This window comes from Macadamia integrifolia, unplaced genomic scaffold, assembly GCF_013358625.1.
Source record: "Macadamia integrifolia cultivar HAES 741 unplaced genomic scaffold, SCU_Mint_v3 scaffold1305, whole genome shotgun sequence".
NCBI lineage: Eukaryota > Viridiplantae > Streptophyta > Magnoliopsida > Proteales > Proteaceae > Macadamia > Macadamia integrifolia.
Window position 1 is genome coordinate 143,259 of NW_024868153.1, and position 18,164 is coordinate 161,422.

Here is an 18,164-nt window from a genome sequence, read left to right on the forward strand (position 1 = left end):
TGACCTGTGTACCGTAACAACAGACTAAACAACTTCCTGATGGCACTATTGCTCAGCAAACTATTTATGTTGAACAATAGGATGCAGTTAACACTTTGGTCTATACTATAACTCTTCATTTTGTTGGACCAGCTGAAATCCTAGCTGATCAAACAAAAGAACAATTAATGAATCTCCGATGTCCTACACTATCTCATTATAGATGGTATAGTGATGTCTTTTTTGCCAAAGTCTTCTCTAGAGATGATTGTAACAATCCTATATGGAAGGAAAAAGTCATCTCTAGTCTACCCCCTTTGTTCACTCAAAAGGTCTAGTATAGACTTAAGGCAAAGCATAATGGTACTATTCCCTTCGAACAATATACCTATGGAGAATTAGCTGCTGAAGTATGCAATGAAGTTCTTCAACTCTGCACAGACCTTAAATTGAAAAAATAATTGTCTAAAGAGAGACAAGCTGGATTCTGATAACTTGGAGATTTTTGTGAACAATTTGGATTCGAAAAGGTTCACCATCCAAGATCCAAGAAAACTCATAAGAAACTCTCTAAGATTTCCAAGCCTAAATATCAGACTAAACATTATAAATCTAAGCCTAAGCGCTTCTTCAAGAAACGCTTCTCCAAATCTCATCCTCAAAACGCTTTTCCTACTAATAAACCACCTGTTTGTTATAAATGTGAAAAAGTAAGATATTATAAGAATAATCGTCGAACTAAGGCAAGAATTAATGCTTTAGAAATTGATGATTCTCAGAAGCAAAATCTTAAAAAGGTCTTGCTCTATAGCTCGACTGACCCTGAGTCTAACACTGAGTCTGACTCAGATCAAGATATTCCCAGCTTAAATTCGATAGTGATTCTTCCAAGTCTAAATCTCAGACTTCCCAATGTAATTGTGATCCTTACCAGGCTATGCTAAAAGAAAATGGTTTGATGGTTCTTTCAACCAAAGAATCATTTCTCTTAAAGGCTATTGACTAGGTAATTGATCCTACAACCAAAGCTCAACTCTTACAAGAATATATTACCTTGGTCAGGGATAATACTAGGTCAAGTCCTATTCCTGTTCATAAATCTGCAGTTCAAGATTATAGTTTTAAAACTATAGTCAATCGGGTTAAGGCTAATACCCAAACCCGTGAACCTACTATTCAGGAACTCCGTAAGATTGAAGTCAAGGATCTAAAACAAAGATTCTAGATTCTTGAATTATATAATGAACAACAGGTAATTGAGCCAGATTCTGAAGAAGAAGTTTCCTTTAAGGATCTACTAGCCACTGATAACACAGTAGCTAGTACCTCTACAACCCCAGCTGCAGTTTCTTCTGAAGACGTTCAAATCTTAACTATTCAACAGATTCAAACTCATCGATGACATGTAATGATTGACATGTTGTTAATCGAGAGTTTAGCCTTAAGACTATCGCCTTACTTGATTCAGGCACAGACATAAAGTATATTAACGAAGGACTTATACCTTCAAAATACTTTAAGAAGACCACTCAACGTTTGGTTACGGCTGACGGATAAAGAATGCAGGCTGAGTACAAACTCCCCTCTACTTCTATATGCAATAATGGACACTGTCTGAAGACCCCTTTTGTTATGACAAAAGGACTTTCTCAATTTGTACTTCTTGGCACTCCATTTCTATCCCAGTTGTATTCGGTACAAATTGATACAGTCGGTCTTCACTCTGTGGTTAATAATCACCACATAATTTTTCATTTCATCAAATCCCCAAAGGTTCATACGGTGAATGAAATCTGGACTAAAATCCAGTCCAAATAAAAGTTCATATGCTCTTTATCTACTGAAATCCAACAGAAGAGCATACAAAACAAAATTGATGATCCTTCTTTTCAGGCTAGAGTTAAAACTTCTAAGCTCAACTTGAAAGAGAAGTCTGTTCAAACATTCCTATGGCATTTTGGTCTAGGAAAACTCACATTGTTTCTCTTCCCTATGAAGATAACTTTTCTGAACACCAGATTCCCACAAAAGCTCGGGCAACCCAAATGCCTGATCATTTACGAGAAACTTGTCAAAAGAAAATTTCATATTGAAGAAGGGCATCTATGTTGCTGGTGACGACAAAGAAGCTAAGGGTAGATTTGATCCAATGCCTCGTTTAGGCACAAATCTGGAGCCAATCAATGGTGAAATATCGAATTTATCACACCAGTTGATAAAGAAATTTCATTCTAGATGAGGAACATAATTCCATTCCTCGAATTTATCAGTAGTCATTTGATACTTCCATTGGAGAATCTAAGGGACTTCGTGAAGTATAAAGAACTGCATAAAGAGATCCCGAGAGTCTAATGGTTGATTGAATTCTTTAAATTTGGTGACTGACTGCTGAAGATCTTCAAGGAGGAATTCTGTTGGAGGTAGTCCCCATGTGTAGAACCATTGCAAGAATCAGTTCGGCACACCTTATAAGGTAGAAGTCGAAACTTCACGACCCAGGAGTGGGATTCATGATCGTTCTGATATAAGAATATCATGTCCCAAGCTTTGACATAGTCTGTATAATTATATGACTTGAGTTTAAGGCCAGAGACATCATGAAATTCGCGTTTGAATGAGGGTGAAGATCCCCAATTGCGATCTCGAATGATGTTCATAATATTGAGCTTTGAATAAGCTCGAACATGTGGTGATCTATAATTGTGCTGAATTTGAGCACTTTGGGTTTTCTCAAGAATTCTTTCATAAAAGAAACAAATTTTATCACCTGTTGAGGGATAAAGATGGTCACGGAGGTAAATGGTGGTAATTTCGAAGGGAGGGTGGCGGAGATGGATGGATTCAATGGGAATTACTGAGAGAAAATTGGTTTCAATGAAAGGAGAATTATTAACAGCCTTTAAAGTTGTTATAGGAGACTGAGAAGCAATAGGAGAAGGGGTTTCTTGTAGTTGCCTAGAAGAGGATGAAGCAACATTTTTACTGGTATGCTCAATTTTAGCATGGGCGGTGGATGGAGTAGAGGCCTTTAAGGAATCTCTATCATCTCAACACGGTCAGTCTAGCTTCCTATAGACTGAAGACATAAATTAGTAAAGTTATTTTGTTCAACAACTTGACTAAGATGAAATTCAGTCAAAGGAGCAGAAGAATTACTCGAAGTTTTTAAGGGGACAGCCATTTGATTTGAGCCTACCTTTAAGGCTTGAAAAGGAGGGTGAACAGATTCAATCTCTGTTCCATCCGTAGAGACATAAGTGATTATTACCTTCTTTATCTCACTAACCTGATGAGAGTTAGAGGACTTGTCAAGGAGATATAATTTTAACCACTGAAAAATGGAAGACTAATTTGATGAATTTTCATATGAGGAACCCATTTCTCATAAAGCTCTTGCCGCTCAGAATTGGAAGGATAATGTTCTTCAAAATTTTTTCTTTTTCCAGCATTCTTAGCGGATCTGTGCTCCTGAATAAGGAGTTTCTTATTGATCTGAAATTTAGGTTCGTTTGTGATATGAAGCATCATTATTCCTGAAGGAGATTGCATATCAGAAGGGGTTGGAGAATTAGACCCATTTTCCCGATCAATAGGAGCAAGAGGAGGCTGAACATAAACCTGAGAAGGTTCTTTTTGCAGAGGACCATAAGCAGGTTGATTAACCAGGAAAGGTGTACGATTAGTACTCTGAAGATTTACTATTCCATCAATTTTCTCATTCCGGACTTAGGAAGTTGAAGCACGAGAAGATGCTTGAAATATAGGCAAGTCAGAAGAGGAAGAAACTACAGATGACATAGATCTTCTGGACTCATTAGATCTATGGTCAAAAGTTATTTCAACATCAACAGAAGGAAGCTGAGTGATGTCTGATGGCATAGTTCTCATAGGTGGCTGAGGTGGAGCCACAGAGATTAAGGTCCAATAGTCAGGAAGATTAACTTATGACCATCTGATATATTGAGGCACAAAGACTTGAGATCTTTTAGAATTAGCCTAAAAATAGACGGTTTGACTTTTTGGATCTATAACCTTAGCATTTGGGGCAACAATGATCATTACCTTATAATAGATACGATAAATTATCGCAATATTCTATGTTCCAGGGAGAATATTGTATCCATAAGTTTGCAAGGGAATAATAGCATCATTTAATATATTTGGATCTATGAGGGACATGGATATATTTGGTGCTTTGAAAATAGATTGGTCAAATTGTATTAACGAGGGACTTGTACCTTCAAAATACTTTGAGAAGACCACTCAACGTTTGTTACGGCTGATGGATATAGAATTCAGGTTGAGTATAAACTCCCCTCTGCTTCTATTTGTAATAATAGACACTTCCTGAAGACTCCTTTTGTTATGGTAAAAGGACTTTCTCAATTTGTACTTCTTGGCACTCCATTTCTATCCCAGTTGTATCCGTTACAAATTGATACAGTCGGTCTTCACTCTGTGGTTAATAATCACCCCATAACTTTTCATTTGATCGAACCCCCAAAGGTTCATATGGTGAATGAAACCAGGACTAATATCCAGTCCAAAGAAAAGTTCATACGCTCTTTATCTACTGAAATCCAACAGAAGAGTATACAGAATAAAATTGATGATCCTTCTTTTCAGGTTAGAGTTAAAAACTTCCAAGCTCAATTTGAAAAAGAAGTCTATTCAGACATTCCTAAGGCATTCTGGTCTAGGAAAACTCATATTGTTACTCTTCTTTATGAAGATAACTTTTCTGAACACCAGATTCCCACAAAAGCTCGGGCAACCCAAATGCCTGATCATTTATGGGAAAATTGTTAAAAGGAAATTTCTGAACTTCTTGCTAAAAGTCTTATTAGACCAAGTAAGTCTCCTTGGAGTTGCACTACCTTTTATGTAAATAGTAATACTGAAATTGAAAGAGGTGCACCCAGATTGGTAATCAATTACAATCCTTTAAATAAGGTGCTTAAGTGGATTCGATACCCTATCCCTAATAAGAGGGATCTTCTAAATAGATTATACACCTCCAGCGTATTCTCCAAATTTAAAATGAAATCAGGTTATTGGCAAATTCAGATAGCAAAACAAGATAGATATAAAACAACTTTTGTTGTCCTATTCGGCCAGTATAAATTGAATGTTATGTCTTTTAGTCTTAAGAATGCTCCATCTGAATTTCAAAATATTATGAATCAAATCTTTAATTAGTATTCATAGTTTATAATTGTGTATTTTGATGATGTCATTATATATTCTCAGGACATTTCTCAGCATTGAAAATATTTAAATCTGTTCTTCTCTGTTATTCGTCAAGTAGGACTTGTTGTCTCTGCTAGAAAGATAAATTTATTTTAAACTAAATTTTGCTTCTTGGGACATTATATCTCATTTGGATCTATTATTCTCATAGAACGAGCAATTCAGTTTGCTGATAAATTTCCTGATGAAATAACAGACAAGACCCAACTTCAAAGGTTTCTTAGTAGCCTAAATTATATTGCTGAATTCTACAAGGATTTAGCAAAGGACGCCAAACCTTTGTTCAACAGGCTTAAGCAATAGCCTGAACCATGGACAACTGTACGTACTGACTCTGTCCGTAAGATTAAGCCCAAAGCCAAAGAGCTTCCGTGCTTAAATCTTGCACGACCTAATTGTTTTAAAATTATTGAGACAGATGCTTCCGAATTCGGATACAACGGTATCTTAAAGCAAAAATGTCCTAACCTTTCTATGGAAGTATTAGTACATTTTACTTCTGGTATATGGAATCCAAATCAACAAAAATATTCAACCATAAAAAAGGAAATTCTTTCATTAGTTTTGTGTATATCTAAGTTTATAACTAATCTTTTAAATCAACATTTTTTAGTACCTGTCGCTGTAAAGTAGCCAAAGATGTTCTTAAAAAAGATGTAAAAAATTTATCTTCAAAACAGATTTTTGCTCGCTGGCAGTCTCTACTTTCTATTTTTGATTTTGATATTGAGCTTATTAAAGGTACTTTTAACAATTTACCTGACTTCTTAACTCGAGAATTTTTGCAAGGCTCTTAAGAAGGCAATTGTCCCTGCCAACCAAAATAAAGATATTGCTTCATCCACTTCCAGGCAACTATAAGAAACCCCTTCTCCTATTGCTTCTCAATCTCCTGTAACAACCTTAAAGGCTGTTAATAATTCTCTTTTCATTGAAACCAATTTTATCCCAGTAATTTCCATTGAATCCATCCATCTCCGCCACACTCCCTCAGAAATTGCCACCGTCTACCTCCGTGACCATCTTCATGTCTCAACTATTGATAAAACTTGTTTCTTTTATGAAAGAATTCTTGAGGAAACTCAAAGTGCTCAGATTCAGCACAATTATAGATCAGCACATGTTCGAGCTTATTTAAAGCTCAATATTATTAACATCATCCAAGATTGTGATTGGGGATCTTCACCCTCATTCAAATGTAAATTTCATAATGCTTCCGGTCTTAAACTCAGGTCATATAATTATGCAAACTATGTCAAAGTTTGAGACATGATATTCTTATATCAGAACGATCATGAATCTCACTCCTGATTTGTGAAGTTTTGACTTCAACATACCTTATCAGGTGTACCGAACTGGTTCTTGCAATGGTTCTACACATGGGGACCACCTCCAAGAGAATTCTTCCCCAAAGATCTTCAACAGTCAGTCACCAAATTTAAAGAATTCAATCAACCATTAGACTCTCGAGCTCTCTTTGTGTAGTTCTTTATACTTTACGAAGTCCCTTGGATTCTCTAATGGAAGTATCAAATGACTACTGATGAATTCGAGGAATGGAATTATGTTCCTCATCTAGAACGATATCTCTCTGTCAAATGGTGGGATAAATTCGATATTTCACCATTGATTGGTTCCAGATTTGCGCCTAAATGAGGTATATATATATATATATATAAAATAATAATTGTGGCAGCCGCGATAATGGTGGTGGTTGAAATTGCAATGGAGTCGGTGGTAGTGATGTTGGTGGCGGTAGTTTTCCTCACCCCCCCCCCCCCACGTCTCTATTTTGTTTTGTGGATAAAATAAAATAAAATAAACTCCAAATTAAAGCTTCTGTTTTTTGTGTTTCCCTGCAACTAGTTCATTCATAAGAATAAAAAAATGAAAAAACGTTAGCAAACGTATTTTTATTCTGTTTTTGTTTTCACTGGAAAAGAAAACAAAAAGTATTATCATGTAGGACCCAAATACCCTTGTACAACTAAGTTAAGGATAAGATGTGGAATAAAATAATTAGACGATAAAAAGATTAGTTCACATTATTATTTGGAATTCAATACAAAAAAAAAAATGGATAAGACAATTGACTTTTGAGCCTAGGGGGTAGAAACATAATATGACTCTAGTCTCCCAGGAGCCTTCAATCACTTCGAGCAGAACCCTTAAATTGTTGGTGCATACAAACCTAGTTGGTCAGGGTCCTGACCAACCGTAGGTCTTATCACCGGTCATTCACTTCTCCATCCTTGATTGAGGATCGTAATGGGAGTTGCCAAGGGATCGTTCTTAGAAAGGGAAGAGTTGGTTGACTCCACACCAAGGATCAAGGAATCAATATCGGATAGGGGAAATCAGTCAGATCATATTAGTATCAGTTGAGATTGATATCGATTCTTGACCGATCTTGATCAAGTTATTGATATCAATTGATTCAACCAATCAATCACATTGTGATGCAGAGAGTGGTGTATTCTTTTTTAGATTTGGTAAAAAATATCAAATTCTCTCTCACATTTCTATTCTTCCACCTAAGCCAACTCAATCAATGAACCAATTGGGCTTAGCATGAGCGAAACTTGGCTTCTGTCTAGGTTGCAGCTAGCCATGGAATGGAATCTCAGGGGTAAGGGTTGAAAAATTCACCTTTCGTGGATATTTTTAAACCTACCCCGAGAATTCCATTCCCTTAGCTATTACAATGGGATTAACTAGTTGGCTGCGGTTCAGCGGTGAAATTTTTTTCACTTGGGCATGGGCCTTGGTTCCACCAAGTCCATGTTAAAACCAATCCAAACCTTCCAAGACAAGACATGTTTAACTAATTATTTATTTTTGGTGTCATAAAATAATGATGTGTTACATTAAATTTATTAATTTATTCTTCTTCTATATTTAAGTTTGGGAAAAAGCTGGACACACCATCAGGATGTCCAACTTTCTTCTTCATTCTTGTTTCTAGACACAGAAATAGGCATAAATTTCTATTTCTATTTCCAAAAACAAGTGAAACAAAACAGAAAAATCAAATAGTTTTTGAGTTGTTTTTCTGTTTCTAAGCACAGAAAAACGAAAAAACCATTTATGAAAACAAAATCAATTAGGCCCTTAGGCTACGTTTGGTAATGTTTCTGTTTCAGAAACGACATTTAGTGTCAAAAACGAAAATTTCAGTTTATGTATCAAAATGTCATTTTTTTTTTCATTTTTTTTTTTCACTTTTTAGAACATTACCGGCCGTAGCCTTAGACTTGTTTTTCTGTTTTTAGAAACAAGTGGGAGCAACAAAAATTGTGAAAATCCTGATACTTCACTTGACCTACTCAAACCCCAATCCATTGTTGAACTTCTCACTATCCAAATGTGGCGATTCCAAGCTGATTGTGCAAAACTCACAATTTAGGATTGCCTTCAACCTTTTGAAGCTCATATCCATAAAGCATACATTTAACTCTAACGTCATGCCTTCACTCATGAGTTGCATTCCTACAACGTTGTGCCTTCACTCATGTCTTGAACTCGAGTACACTGTTGAAAACATTTTGGGAAACAAAATATCTAACACCTTTTTACAATTCCATAAATCGTTTCTTAGCACAAAAACAGGAGAAACAAAATCAAACAGATCCTAACCTGTTTCTCCATTCAGGTTTCCAAACACAGAAAAAAGCATAAATTTCTATTTCTGTTTCCAAAACCAAGTGAAACGAAACAAAAAAATCAAACGGTATTTGGGGTGTTTTTCGGTTTCCGAGCACAAAAAAACAGAAAAATCATTTCTGAAAACAAAATCAAACGGGCACTTAATTTCTAATAAAATTGGTTTTTTAATCTTACCAAATCAATTTCTAGGGCTTCATGGGCATCCCATGCAATTACACTTAATTTTGGCCCATTATAATATACCATTATGTGGGCCCGAACAATGTTTTGCCAAGCTACTGGCCCACAAAACTAAGGGATTTGATCGTTGTCCAGTTCTCGAAAAAATAGTTTCCTTACGATAAAGTCCCCCGACTCGACTTTATAATATCACATAATGGACTTAATGTGAATAAATAGCCTTTTCCTGTGTCCGAGAACTTGATTGCTGCCTTTACTTATCACTGCTGGAAAATGTGGTACCTGGTTAGCAAATAAGCAGGGTCTAAAGAATGGCTCTTATCCTCTTTTAATGGTTATGGATGCTTTCATTTTCCTTCAGACATGATTCTTGTCTGTGTTTACCTTGTATGAGGCTGCCAACTGCATCCAATCTTATTCTCTTATTATTGAATAATAAAAGCCATGCTTGAAGGGAACAATGTTAATACAAGCTTCAACCACATGCATACCAGGAATGCCTCTGTTAGCAAATGAGTAACCATATTCACTCCAATGGATTGTCAGTGTGAAAGCCATCAGCTTCTAAAAAAAAAAGAAACAAAATCCTTGAGGGAAGGTACAGAAATACCTATCTTCCTGCATGAGCATGAACTGACAAATGAATAACTCAGATGGAGGTAGCTAATTCTTGTGTTGCATGCCGAAATGAAATCAATGTAGTTTCTTCTAAAGTTATTTCATGCTCCACTGAACCAAGCTTTAATACATGGTTGGATCAGATTCAGTCCTCAACCGTCTGGCTTCTTGGTTCCCATTAGGTGTGCCATTACTGGGTCCCGACTCAATCTCACTACGGCCTCTCTTGGTTTTAGTGCTCAGCTTAGCTAGTGCTGATCTATCTCCGTCAACAACAGTGGCATGTTGAATTGCTTCTCCACTGCTTAGTTGGGGTGCCTTCCCATTTATTTTCTCGTATTGAAGATGGATCCCACACTTCTTCACCTTGAGCGGCTCCCCTATTTCTATTGAGAGCTCAATGCCAACCCCACCTTCCAATTGATTCCCAAATGCTGGAACATGGCACACCCAGATGTGATCTTGATGGGTTATAGGAATATCTTTGACATTTGGATGATAGGCCACACCATTGTTGCTTCCAACTTTGATTTTAGCTGAAGGAGGACCAGTGTGCTTGTCTCCATCAAAAAGAGCAGTGAAATTATCAGCTTCTTTGTTGGCAACATATACAGCACAGAGTGTCAGCCCTAGGATCTTATGATTGCAAGGCGGAAGTAGAAATGATATTGAAGGCCCCTCGCACTGATGGATGAACCAGTCTGGAACCTCATCCCCCGGAAGAAATATGTCAAGCTTCCTACCACGTTCCAACAGTCCCTGTTTCATATAGATTGTGAAGTTTAAAACGAAAATGCAAATACAAACATACACACACAGGGGGGAGGAGAAGAGAGAGTACCTGAAGGAGATTCCTTCTAGAAGTTTTTGTCTGAATCTCAATAAGCTTGTGGCAATTAATGAACAGCAAGGATGGAAAGTTCTGAAAGTTTGATAAATCGGGCAATCTTTCCATACAAATGCAACTGCTTGCATTCAAGATACTTAAATTTGAAGGAAGCTCTGGGAGTGATCGTAGTCTGGTACATTTTCCCAGATCAAGTAAACGAAGTTGAGAAAGGTGATTGATTCTGGTTGATAGACTACAAAAATTGTTTTTGCCAAGAAATAATTCTTGCAATGAGGATAATCTTTGAAGATCAATGGGAATTGCATCAGACATATTGCAATCCTCAAGAATTAGCTTTTCCAATGAATATAAACCTGTGAAAGAAGATAGCAATAAAGTGATGGAATCAGGACTTTTTCGAGGTCCCCAGGGCCAGCAAAATGAGAGCCATGACTTAGATGGTGATCCTTTACATCCTCTTAAAGATAAGCTTTTCAACTTCTTCAAGTGTCCAATTGAGGAGGGTAGTTTCTCTATGGTACTTTCATCTGCAAAAAGCTCTGTCAAGGAATCCATCTCACCTAAATCCTCTGGTAGCTTATTAAGCTTTGGGCAGCCCGTGAGAGTAAGACTTTCAAGAGCTTTCAATTTACAAATGCTACTAGGAAGATTCTTGAGAATTTTGCAGTCCTTTAGATTCAAGAGAACAAGTCTGTTGAGATGACCAATGGACTGGTGAACCTCAACCAAACTTGTACAACCTTCAAGAATCAATTTCTCCAAATTTGGAAGTCCTAAAAAGTCAGGTGTTCTGGTTAAATCATTGGAATGGCTGAGATTAAGGATTTTCAAACTTCTAAGTTCCTGTATGCCACCACCCAAAAAAATAAAAAATTAGCATCAGTGAAATATCAACTTGATCTGAAGAGGGTGGAAAACAACTTCTTTTTATCATACCTTGGTTTCCTTCCAAACCTGTTTGAGACTACCATACTGCATGTCAAGAACAACAAGATTGACTGGACGAAAATCAATCGGTATACATTTCAAAGGAGATTCTCGCCAACAGAACCATCTCAGTTCTTTGGAGAAATGCTCATAGCTTCCTGTGAGCAGTACATTGTTGAGTCGGAGCAATCTTAGTTTGGACATCTTTTCAAATGCTTCAGTACTCAATTGTACCTTGAAAGGAGAGTTTAGGATGAGGCCCTCAACTGCAGAACCCTGTCACCAAAAAGAAGTCAGTAAAAAAGCAAATAGATACAGATACTTTGTAGGTGACACTTGCCTCAACACCTTTATAATGTGTCACAGCTGCATCAATAGTCGGATATTGAGCACCCTGCACTCCTTGTGGGTTTTTCCAGATGGTGCCACTCAGTAAAAACAAGTCTTGTAAAAGCAAGAAGAGTTCAAATTCACCCAAACATTTACTGGAAGGAAAGTACATCCAGATAAAAGGCCCATGCCTTCAAAATATCAATGGAGGCTAGGAATCTTGGAAGCTACAAGGAAAAGGGATTGTGTTTTCAAAATTTATCACGGGTATATAGATACAGTTGGACAGGCCCTATTGTGAATAATATATCCAACAATCTGCTAGATCAGAACATTTTGTACCATCAGATCTATGTACCATTTTCAAAGCTCCCTACTGGAATTCTTTATGATTGTTCAAGTGGATATAGGAAAAATACAAGGCAGGTTCTATACTTATAGGCAAGGATTGAAGTATCAGTATCGGTTGGTTAAATTTAAGATACGTATCTGAGGGTATCGGTATCGGAGATGCTTTAAACCATGCTTACAGGTTGATTTATGGTTTATTTTGTCTCTTGGTTAAGGCCCCTCTAACAGTGGTTATCTAATTATGATGAAAAACAAAACATTACAAGGGATTTATGAGATACAAAAAGTGAATGCATATAATTCCTAACAATGCATGGCCGCCAATAAAAATAAAAATAAGATAATAATAACAATGACAATAGCAATAACAAAAACAATACTACTACTAATAATAACAATAATATTGAAGCTCGTACCGTGCCTCCCACCAATACATCATAAGCTTCATCATGAGACCATAATCTGCTACGTTTTCCAGGTTCTCTAGGGGATTGTTCACGAACAATCTCCCTTCCCATGTCTCTAAGCAGATCGCGCATTACAAACTCATTGTTTTCATTGATTGTTACAAGAGACCTTCGACGGAGAGCACTAATTCCAGCTTCCAAGTTAAGATGATAGCTATCTAGTATTTTCATGGCATAATCTTTATCCATCCCAATAAAGAAACAGGCAATGTCGAGGAATATATCCATTTCTTTTTCTTTGACATCAAATAGAAGTCTATTCTTAAGCTGCTTATGAGGATGCACTTCCAATTTCTTTAATGCACTTCTCCATTCAGATGTGCTCTTTTTGTCATACAAAAACGAACCCAACACTTCAAGGGCTAATGGAAGCCCTCCAACATATCTTACAACACCATTTGAAAGTTCCTCATAATCTTTCACAGGTTTGTCTTCTCTGAAGGCATGCCTACTAAACAGCTCAAGAGATTGTTCATCATTTAATTCTTTGGCCTCATACGTCTCATCCACTTTAAACTTATTTAGCAGTTCTTCATCTCTAGTTGTAATAATGATTCTACTTCCTGGGCCGAACCAGTCACGCATCTTAGCCAAGTCATTGAATTTTTCTGCTTGATCCACATCATCAAGAACAATAAGAACCCTTTTATGGCAGAGACTGCTTTTGATCAATTTGATTCCCTCCTCAACATCGTCTATCTTTTGGTTCCTGTTCATTAGGATATCAGAAAGAAGTCGTTCTTGTAACTGAACTAGACCATTGGGTTCTGAAACTACTCTTACATTTGCAAGAAAACTGCTGCCATCAAATTTGTGAAAGACTTCATTATAGATGGCCTTAGCAATTGTTGTCTTGCCTATTCCGCCCATACCATGAACCCCAATGATGCGAACATCATTTGACCCCACACTTAACAGAAAACGAATATCTTCTACACGAGAGTCAATACCAACTGGGTACACAGCAATATTCAAGTGCATTTGATTCAGTTTAGTGACAACCTCTTCAACAATACACTGGATAAAAGTTTCATCCCTGCCAATTGTTTAAAATTAAAAAAAAAGAAAAAAAAATTCAGAACAATAAGCACACTAAACATGAAATGAATGGTAAGTAATGAAGGTAATGACGCATGCATAGCCAATTTGATGATGTTTGGTCTGGTCATTGCTCCTTTAGTGAAGCATTTAGAATGTTATGCTGAACAAAAACTAAGACATAACGTAGTTAAATAATGTTCCATTGTGTTATGGTCAGAAAAAGTTAAATAATGTTCCATTGTGTTAGTATGGTCAGAAAGAAGAATAAAAACATAAAATCTAAAAAATTTGGCTTAGATTCCAGATACATTTTTCTGCATATGAAATGATATTATACTAGATTTCTAATTCCCCCCCCCAACCCCCCAAAAAAAAAAAAAAAACTTTAACTGGGATAATATCTTTCATTAATTTTCTCCACATAAAATTTAACTGTCAAAACACATTCTTTTCCCATTAATTTAAGTCTCTCTCGAGTTGTTTTAACATTCTTTTCCCATAAAGCTATTTATGAAGAGATAAATAATAGTTTCATACTCCATTTTCTTTGCATCATGGAAACAAAACATTTTCAGGAACAAAAAAAAAAGCATAGAATATTCTCAACAATTATATGAACCCCAGCAATTATATGAAAACCTTGTAAAAACATAAAATACTATTTCTCCTTCCTATATACTAAGGGTAAAAGGTGTCTTTCAACTAGTAAACATATGACCATAGATGATATGACGGGAAGGTGAGCCAAGGCTCCATAAAGCTGCCTTGGCACTAAGGAACCCACCTAGGCCATGCCATATTGTACAAGGTACCAACACTAAAAAAGGTTATTTTATATTTGAACTGTTTCCTATTTAAGATAATTTTATATAGCTGGTTCTTAGCTAGGTCTATGACTTCAGCCATGTTCCTTGACTCTAATTAATACAGATGTTCTTTCTGTATTCCCCCCCATTCCCTCTCCCTCTCTCTCTTAGGGATCACCACTCGTGAACCCCCGGATCCCCTGCTCACACTGTTGCAGTGCAATTGCAATTATCTTCATCTCCTACAGTTTTTAGTGGCAACCACAGTGGCCACTGCCACTATCTTCTCCGGTGGCAGCAGTAGTTGCTGCTCTGTGGCTAAATAAAGAATGTAGGCTAGCTCAAATTCTTAAATATATCAATACTACCTGTCTTTAAATATAGGTTATAGTAATATTATAATAATATAATTGCATAAAAAATAAACACACAATTTTTTGGGCTGGGAATTCTTAATGGCTGCGAAGAAAAGCTTATCTGCATGATCCAATTTCCTGAGCCTAGTAATAATATAATTGCATAGAACTTATACAACAAGTTTTGTAGGGGTGGCTACCAAGAAAAGCTTATCTGCATTACCCAATTTTCTGAACCATGTCAAGAACTAGTCTTGGAAACTGACCATTTGATGGATGGCAAACCCCTTAGATTAGCCATGCATCAAAACTGGTAATATTCCAACCAAATAGCACCATTTTTGGGCCTGTACCCTTGTATTTTCATTGGTTTGAACCCTTTGATTGAAGTTGAGTTTTCAATCAGTTTTGAAATTTTACTATCCACATATGGAAAAATGTGCTCAACTGAAACTTACTAAATAAATAGTTCATGTAGTGGGTAACATGTACTCAAAATTAGAGCGCCAACTGAGCTGTCAAATAGCAGATATTAGAGTGTGAAGATAAAGCCTATTGTAATATGTCAAAGATCTTTTCCCACCTTATATATATATATATATATATATACATATATATTTAAGCTAATTTTTCCCTTCATGGTATGGAAAGTTTCTCTACATTATCTTAAATATCTGCCACATGAAGGTTTTGTTGGTGCTCAAATTTTGTGGACATGTTGTCCACATGACCATCCATCCATCTAGCAAGTTTTAGCTCAACTGCACTCTCCCACTTGTCAATATAAAGTTCTGGAGAACCATTGAATGGTATATACTCAAACAATTTTTTATTCAACGGCTGAAAATCCTACTTCCATAAACAGTCAGCCACATGGTTAAGATGGGGTCCCAATCTTGACATGTGGCTAATCAAATAGTGGACCGCCTGACTGGACTGACTCTTTGTGTATTTAATAATAATCAATCGTGAAGGAAGGCATCATTTAGGGGTCTTATAATTAACATTTTCTTATATATATATATATATATATAAATTAGAGAAAAGGAGTTGCGGATTGGCAATGCACTAGACTCTAACGTGTGAATTTCTAAAAGTGAAACAAAAATGATGGTGTTCAACAACTTTTATCAAATAATGATACAATATTGACATCATATTTGTTTCATTTTTTAGAGATTCAAAAATCAAAGTCAAGTGTGCTGCCAATACACAATGCCTTTTCGGATTTTTCCCATTTAACATTTAAAAAAATTCTATCTACTTCTTCTTAAGGTGTACAATTAAAAAGGGGTTTCTACCCAAAAAAAAAAAATTAGGAGTGGTGAACTTGGGTTGAACTAGCTTGGCCCCCAAAGAACTCTGGCCCAAGAGAGGGCTGGGATGGGGTCTGGCCCAAGTTTAATTGATGGCTAGGCTTGGGCCCACCTTGATGTATTTATATTTCTATGTATCTATGTGCATATTAAATAGAGAAATCTAATTTGGTATTGGATAGACTTAAGAAGGTTTTCATACCTAAGATTGGGTTTTGAAAATGTTGATCTTGGATATTTCTCTTAACTTTCAAATAAGGATTATGAGATAGTTATATATATATATATATATATATTGGGTATGAAGATAATTCTTTAATGAATAATTTTTTTTGGTGGGTGCAGTAGGGATTTCAAAACTACATTAATGCCTCCATCAACCCAATGATTATAAGGAAGAGTATAGACTGTGGATTGATTATATTGTTTCTCCTTGAAGTCCTACTAATTATACTTTAAAACTAGGAGTATCTGGTCTATTATTTTTCAACAGAGAGATAATGGTAAATCTCCCCCACAGAGTATTACAAATAATATTTTTATTTTTTTTCTAGTTTTGTGCAATTTCATAGAAATATTAGAATATATTTAGCATATACTAGTGTGACAAAACGCGATGCCACTCCACAACTAAGCACCCCCTTTATTATATTCTTAGGTCCATATTTTAATTCAGGAAAAAAATGGCCACCACATTTCATCAGAGTACTACTTTCCTCTTTCCCATTTCTTCCAAAGCTCTTACCAAAAAAAAAAAAAATCTTCCAAAGCTCCAACTTCTAAATACACATGACTTTCTTAGTTCTATACAATAAATTTAATTTCTACCTGAATAGTAAAATCCAAACCCTTCTTCAGATTAGATCAGATTAAACAAACAAAAGCAGATATTTCATATTTGGGATTCAAAATCAGATGTAGACGAAGAGAAATACCCGACGGAGTCATATTGGGATTTAATAAACCCCGAGAGACTCGCAGATTCGGCAAGAACTCTTCTCCATCGGTTCACCCTCTTCATTTCTTTTGCAAAACGCACTTCGTGATCCTCAAAATGCTTCTTATAGCACCCAATCTGATCCCGCACAACCTCCGGTTCGACATCAAAGAAAACAGGCAAAACGAGCTGTCCGTTCTTGTCTCTGCATTCCATGATATCGACAAGCTCATCGAGACACCACCTTGAATTGGCATAATTCTTTGAAAAGATAATAACAGAAATCCTCGATCCATTGATGGCTTTGCTTAGCTCTGAAGCGATGTTTTCTCCTCTACGAAGCTCATCATCGTCTCTGAAAGTGTGGATGCCTTTTGCGATTAGGGCATTGAAGATTTGATCGGTGAAGTTATGACGAGTGTCTTCGCCTCTGAAGCTAAGGAAGACATCGTGATTGAAGCGAGGAGCGGAGGAGGAGGTAGAGGAAGAAGACGCCATGGAACAAGGAGGAAGAAGAGATCGAGGATGGAGATCGGATATGGAAATGGAGTCTCGAGGGGTCGGTTTCCTTTAACTGAGCTGAGAATCTGCGATGGAGTGGAGACTAAAACGACTTGGTACGACTTGGTTGTCGTAGCTCGTTTTCGTGGAGTGAAAGAATTGAAGAGAAGTCAGAAACAGACCATAAGGGGGAGCCGACATCAAACCTGCGATGAAATGAATGTGGGCCCACAATTACAAAGTTCTAACTTCCATTCCAATAAATTTCATGGGGAAAGGTTTACGCGGTTTTTATGGGTTCGGTTCTATTTTAGTTTGATTACCTAAAACTGAATAAAACCGGTGAAATTATACTTTTTTTACTATTTCAAACAAAATGTGAACTTAACAAATAAGGGGTTGTTTTGTTGTTGAAGATAAAAAAAAGTTGTTCTATTGCAATCATATACTAAAGGAGGGAAAGAGGTGGGGAGTGATGAGATTCATATCTGGATGATCGCATCATTCAATTAGCCGTGAGGGAAAATTTTGTTAAAAACTGGATGAGGAATACAATATGAAACCAAATAAATTAAAACCAAAATAAAAT

The 18,164-nt window shown here is 36.4% G+C and overlaps 1 protein-coding gene across 1 annotated transcript; it reads right to left on the minus strand.

Annotated features, from left to right (window-relative positions):
- Positions 1-9,478: 9,478 nt before the first annotated feature.
- LOC122063376 (disease resistance protein RUN1-like) lies at positions 9,479-17,776 on the minus strand. Its single transcript, XM_042627089.1, has 5 exons — positions 17,073-17,776; positions 12,568-13,654; positions 11,480-11,746; positions 10,535-11,386; positions 9,479-10,452 (listed from the first exon to the last, which is right to left on the minus strand). The coding sequence occupies exons 1-5, from the start codon at positions 17,570-17,572 to the stop codon at positions 9,817-9,819; spliced, it is 3,342 nt and encodes a 1,113-aa protein (XP_042483023.1). The 5' UTR covers positions 17,573-17,776; the 3' UTR covers positions 9,479-9,816.
- Between the last annotated feature and the right edge of the window lie 388 nt (positions 17,777-18,164).

Bases quoted from the DNA above. Each gene is read 5' to 3' on its own strand.
- LOC122063376 (XM_042627089.1), bottom strand. From the start codon at position 17,572: ATGGCGTCTTCTTCCTCTACCTCCTCCTCCGCTCCTCGCTTCAATCAC. The intron at 13,655-17,072 runs GTATTTCTCTTC...AACAATTGGCAG, and splicing joins TCCCAATATGACTCCGTCGG to GGATGAAACTTTTATCCAGT. The intron at 10,453-10,534 runs GTACTCTCTCTT...TATATGAAACAG, and splicing joins CTAGAAGGAATCTCCTTCAG to GGACTGTTGGAACGTGGTAG.